The sequence below is a fragment of the Mus caroli genome, unplaced genomic scaffold (assembly GCF_978045245.1).
Source record: "Mus caroli unplaced genomic scaffold, Mus_caroli_1 scaffold_6, whole genome shotgun sequence".
In the NCBI taxonomy this organism is placed as follows: domain Eukaryota; kingdom Metazoa; phylum Chordata; class Mammalia; order Rodentia; family Muridae; genus Mus; species Mus caroli.
This window is the reverse complement of record NW_028227261.1, coordinates 109,264,901-109,270,900: the sequence shown is the minus strand read 5'-3', so window position 1 is coordinate 109,270,900 and position 6,000 is coordinate 109,264,901. Positions and strand designations below refer to the sequence as shown.

At 52.1% G+C, this 6,000-nt stretch overlaps 1 protein-coding gene across 1 annotated transcript in view; it reads right to left on the bottom strand.

The window, feature by feature from the left end:
- Nucleotides 1-1,055: 1,055 nt before the first annotated feature.
- Shb (SH2 domain containing adaptor protein B) overlaps nucleotides 1,056-6,000 on the bottom strand; it is a 109,399-nt gene continuing 104,454 nt past the window's right edge. Inside the window, exon 6 of the mRNA XM_021161323.2 lies at nucleotides 1,056-1,901. Coding sequence (XP_021016982.1) covers nucleotides 1,718-1,901 — 184 coding nt within the window. The 3' untranslated portion in view covers nucleotides 1,056-1,717. The remainder of the gene's footprint in view (nucleotides 1,902-6,000) is intronic.

The window sequence follows — 6,000 nt, the reverse complement described above, 5'->3', positions numbered from 1 at the left end:
TCCTGTTGCCCATGGATGCAAGAGTCAGATGCGACGGTCAACCTTCATCGCCTTCTAGCCTGAATTTACAATCACCTAGGAGAATTAGACCTCCAGGGTGCTTCCAGAGTGGCTCACTGGCCAGGGAAAGACCCACCAAGATTATGGCCATGAATTTCAAACAGAGTAAGGTGGGTTATATGGGAGGGTTTGAAGGGAAGAAAGATACAATTATAATCTCAAAAAGTAAGAGATGCTGCTGCTGCTCCTGCTGGTGGTGGTGCTGGTGGTGGTGGGACACTGTGGCATTACCCCATGGGCTGAGGTCCCAGGATGAATGCAGGCATCAGGTAAGCAGGACCCTTCACACATCTTTCTACAGAGGCCTAACACTCCAGCCACTGTGGACTGAACCCTCAACTGTGAGAAAATTACCTCCCCTTTAGGTGCCCATCTTGTCACAGAAAGGTGACCAACACATCAGATCTGTATGTGTTGAGTGCACAAACAGATTTTCACCCATGTGGTGACCAAGAGGCTTTTATGTCCCCTGACATATCAGGAACAAGGTGATGGGGAGGCCATTCAGAGCCAGCTGCCAGCCTGTGGGCTGCTCTCAGCTGTGTGACCTTGGGAGGCTACTTCAGCCCTCCCCACGTGAGACACCTTTCAGAGCAGGGCGACTGATAATGGGGAGAAAACCCTTTGTGGACTTCCTGGGCGCTATGCACCAGGTTTGTCATTAGCTGCCAGGAGTAGGAGGGGAGTCTCGAAGCTCAGTTAACTTTGCAGCCACAGTGGCTGGAGTCTGAATACAGGTCTGGCTGCATTCTCATGCTGATGCCCTTTGTGACCACATGGCCACTCCTACCTAGACCATAGTGACCCCTCAGGAGCCCAGAAGGTTGCCAAGGTCTGACCTGAGTTCTCTATTCTCCTTCACAGGGCTTGCTATACCAGCCAACAAGCCCAGGAAACACATCTTGATCGGGAGTCAAACCAGCAGACCAGCATTTCCCTCTGTAGAGAACGTCTCAGAGATATATATTTTAATTAAAAAAACCCGGCTAATAATATATATTAAATGACTATTTTATTTACACACCCTATCATATTCATAAATAATTGCATCCTCTTTGTCTGCACAATTGTTCCTTGACATCTAACGGTTACAGAGTGTACATCTAAAAGGAGATGGGGGCTTACTCTGGCTTATGACATGGTCTCTTTTGTGTACACTTAATATGCACACCCAGTGACACAGACACAGACCAGATGGGGTGGCTCCCAGGGCTTCCTGGGCTCCCAGCACCAATGGGAAAAACCTTGCCCATACACAGGTGAGTTCCTGACAACTGGAAAACAAAGAGATACAGGCCAGGGCTCCGCCCCACCTACCGCTGGGCCCCACCCACTGCTGGGCCCCGCCCACCGCTGGAGCAGCTCCACTTTTGTTCACCCTGGAAGGCATCTCTTTGGATTGCAAAGACTTTAATTCACAGAAACTCGAGGAGGGGGTGGGGTAGGGGCTGGGGTGGTGTGGCCGCTGGCTGCCCTCTTCATTCAGGCCTTCTCCAACCCTGTAAGTGGCGACAGCATTCTAAGACATGCAGTGGTGTGCTAGTACCATACACACAACACACACTGGACACTGCTGGCAGCACAGACAGCTGGTCGGTGCCCTAGCAGCTCCTCCAAGGAACAGGCTTGGTCTCGGAGCAGGGAGAGGCTGGTCTTTTCACAGAGTCCGCACGGCCACTGGGTAGAGGAGGGACAAGTGCTCGGCCCCTTTGATGGGCAGCTTCCTGGTGGTGTAGTAGTGGATGACTTCCGGGACGCTGTCAAACGGGGGGCTGTTCTGACCCAGAACATACTTCTCTTTGGTCTTGGCCAGTTTCATGTGCATGAAGCCCTGGTTACTCCTGTGAACAAAACACAGAGGTCAGAGGCTGTGCACCGTGCTCAAGGAGAGAGGAGGCACTGCCAGGGCACTGCTTGCACTTGCTTCTCCTCCCATAAGCACATGTACTCCCCAGGAGCTTGCCCTGCCCACTGGGGCCAGGGTGCAGTCTCTCGGCTGTCTAGGACATGGGTCCTAGCCACACCTAGGAGCACCGCTCAGTTCTGTACCTGCCTGGGGTCCAGGAGCAAACCACTGGTAATGTTAGGACTTTCCACCTGAAAGCTTCTGGGAATTTCAGGGGTGGTGGTAAAAACCAGCCCTGTAACAAAGCAGGGACCTGTTTACACCTTGCAGGTATTCAAGATGCTCCAAACTGACAGGTGGCCGCGGGCCAGTGTAGTAAGTAGTGATGGCAGGCAAGATATTCTCTTAGACAGGGATGGGGCGGCCCAGCCAGGAACATTTCCCAGCTCCCTTTGGGTACAGTGAGCCGCATGACAATGCTATAATCAATGGAATGTGGTAGCATGATACTTGCTCCCCACCAAGCATGGCTTAGGTAGTAGGTGCGCTTAGTCGCAGTCTCCCAGGAACCCCAAGGCACACTTCCTTCCTTCACATGACTGCCGTGAACGCTATCTACACACTCAATTTAATCTTTTTTAAAGATGTATTTATTATTACACCAAAGTACACTGTAGCTCTCTTTAGACACACCAGACGAGGGCGTCAGATCCCATTACAGATGGTTGTGAGCCCTCATGTGGTTGCTGGGAATTGAACTCAGGACCTTTGGAAGAGCAGTCAGTGCTCTTAACCGCTGAGCCATCTCTCCAGTACTGAACACTCAACTTTCGAAGCTGTGATAGCATTTGCCAACCCCACCCTTGATGCTCAATTTTCCCAAGAGCCTAAAGAAGAGCAGAGCCCGGGTCTCTGTGCCCACTCGGCCTGGTTTCAGATCTGTCCAGGGAGAACAACTTTGGCAAAACCTGAAGGAAAGTTAGCGGTGGGTCCCAAGTGCAGGGAGCCGATGTGTCCTGGTCAGCATAGCTCATTATCAGTGTGCCAGGTGGGCACTGGTCACGGGTGACAAAGGTCAGCTTCTCAACTGCATGTCCCAGAGAGCCTCTCCCATTTGAGGCCCTAAGCTGCAGCCACACCCTGGCTCACCTGAACATGCCTGCATCAACTGTCTTTGTGCAGACCCCGCCTCTTCTCATTCACTCACCCAAACCTCAGGTTCCTGACTGAGGCGGTGCCACCGTCTCAGAGCCCGTCCTTGGTAACTTGTGGACAGCTCTAGGGACCCAGCAGCCAGGGTTACCTAGGGAGGTCAGGAGTCCTGCATGGATTCTTAGGGGCATGGTCTTCCTGAGCCCCAATTCCCTTTCTGGTCTCTGTGTTCCAATGGGGGTCTTAAATTTTACCTGCCCTTTGGGTGTAATGCCCCCTCGCCAAAAAAACCTGCTCTCCAAATGGATAGAAAAAACTGCTTACAGACGTGGAGGAGCAGAACAATGTGTCTACGCACAACGGCGTACTCAGAGATGTTACCCTGGGCTTCAAAGATATCAGCAATTACATTTCAAGAGAGAATAATTCTTGTGAAGAACTAAAATTTAAATCAAGAGTTTTAAGGCTGTGCTGTTCGAATTACAGAGCCCGTGGCAAGCTCGGCTCTGCAGCCAAGGGTCACTGCACCCCAGATCAGCTTTGTGATGGGGGAGAAGCGCTTACTCAGGCACGTGCAAGGGCCAGCATGCCACACAGAAAACAAACCCGAGTGAGGCTGAGGGCTCACCTCAGCATGATGTAGGGCCCACAAATACCAGTCAGCTGGAAAAGGGCCTGGAGCTGCAGTGACGGGACATCCAGAAGGTGTCCAGGAAGCTTGCCTGGCCTGTCTGGGATGTTGAGCAGTCATATGGCTATAGATACCAGGTGTGACCATGATGTACCCTCCTCCCTTCACTGCAGTGAAGTTGATGGACACCAAGCAACTTAGCTCTGTGAGGGGTCCATAGTCACATTGGAGGGAGCAGAGGATTTGTAAGACAGAGAGGCCACTATAACTCTTAAGAGGCTGACATAATGGCTTCCATTACATCTCAAGGGGGTCTGGGCAAGGAACTCACAAGGTTAAGAGTTAACATGAGATTTCCACACTAGATTTCTGTGCTACCCAGCAGGCATCAAGGGTAGGAATGGCTCTAACAGCCCAGGTGACTGGCCTAGTGCTCTCCCAGCAGTGCTCCACATGAAGCCAGGCAGGGCAGCAGGGGCAGCAGGAGGGACTAAGCAGATGTCCTCTGTGCAGAGCCTCCACACCCCTGACCAATTCTGGTCAGAGAGCAGAGAGGCAGGCTGGAAGGCCAAACACAAAACTGTCCCAGGCACTGAGAATGGCTGGTTCCAACCACTGAAACCTCCCAGCCATGAAGACAGGGTGGTAACCCACCCCAAGAGGTTCAGTCAGGGTGGCCTTGAACTCACAGAGATCTGCCTGCCTTTGTCTTCCTAGTAGAGGGATCAAAGGTGTGTGCAAAAATACCCAGCCTAGGCAGGGTATTATCGCAGCAACTGAAATCAAACTAGAATACAAGGGAGGATATTCAAATCTCCATGGGCAACAGACAGACACATCAGGCAAGGGTATGCACAGGGTGGCCGTGGCTGCTCATAACAAGATGGTTTTGCAGTGGGAAATAGCCTGTGGCTGCTATACCTTCACCTGCTTTGATACACTGGAGGAAACAGGTCAGAGAGGCAGCCAGCAGGGGGCGCTGCAGATGCTCCCAGAGCTCTGTGCTTGTGTGCAGGGCCAGGTGGGTGGGCTCCAGGCAGAGCCTGCACCTAGGTTCCTCAAGGCATGGTGAGGGAGCAAGGATGCCATGGTGGCTCTGGGACAGCACCCTTCCCAGCGAGCTCTGACAGGCTCCTGCCAACTGGTTCTTTGTTGGTTCCATCTCCTTTGATAGGACATCTTGTGAGAGCAAAGTCACAATTGGGGTGTCTCTGGTGGGTGACCTGTCTAATGAGTCTTGTAAGGCCCAGGGAGGCAGGGTGCTGGGGCTGTCAGGGCACTTAGATCGCTCATTACCATCACAAAAAGCACCTCCTTGTCACAGCCCCCATCAGCAAGCATGCCTGGTGTGTGCTGGCCTAATAACAGGCCCCACCTCACCTCCTAATCATGAGCTTTAATAAAACATCACTCAGCCCACAGCTGCCCGCCCGCCGCTGAGCTGGGGTGCGAGGCTTCACCTCTCGCTTTTAGACCTAATTGCTTGATGCATATTTCATGAAGAATCCCGGGTAATAGTTATGTTAAATCGTTTCTTTTCATGATGAAATGACTTAAAAACACTAGCATATAATATTTATGTGGGATGAAGGAGGAAATAGCCCTATGGGACTAGCATAGAGAGAGCGTCACAGGAGCCCGCACATGGGGAGTTTCTGCTTTGCCTTGACTGAAAGGGAGATGCTTTCTTGAGCCAAACGTTTCACATCCTTCGGCTCCAGATAACCCATGGTCCCCAGCGGCAATTCAGAATTCAGAACACTACCATTTAAATCCCACCAGGCAGAGCTAAGGGGACATGACTAGTATCGTTTGCAGATAGGGAAACTGAGGCTCAGAAAACCATGTACCTTATTTCATGGGGAAAGATGGGGCCAGGATTTGGACCTTTCGCTCTCCCTAGCCTAGGCTGGCCCTCATATCTGCTGTGTAGTCAAGGATGACCTTGGGCTCCTGAACCTCCTCCCACCTCTCAAGTGTTGGTATTAGGAGTCTTCACACTTATGTCTCTTGGACTCAGCAGCCTGAGCTCCCTCCTCAGGCCTCACACAGGCCTGCAGCTACCACTGCGACCTGACCTCATCTTTTCTGACCAGTCAGCCAACTGAATGGATTTAGGCAGGTCTTAGAAATTGCCTTGAGCCAAGAGAGGGAACTCCCTTGCTCTGTGAGCCCAAGGCTGGTGACCCTATCTGCTCACCGTGATGCCTCCGTGCTCTGGGCTCCTAGCACCTGCCTAGCCTGTGTCCAGGGTACTCCGGGTTTGCCATCCTTTCCCACTGGCTGCCTAGAGCAGGGAATTGAGGTCCTC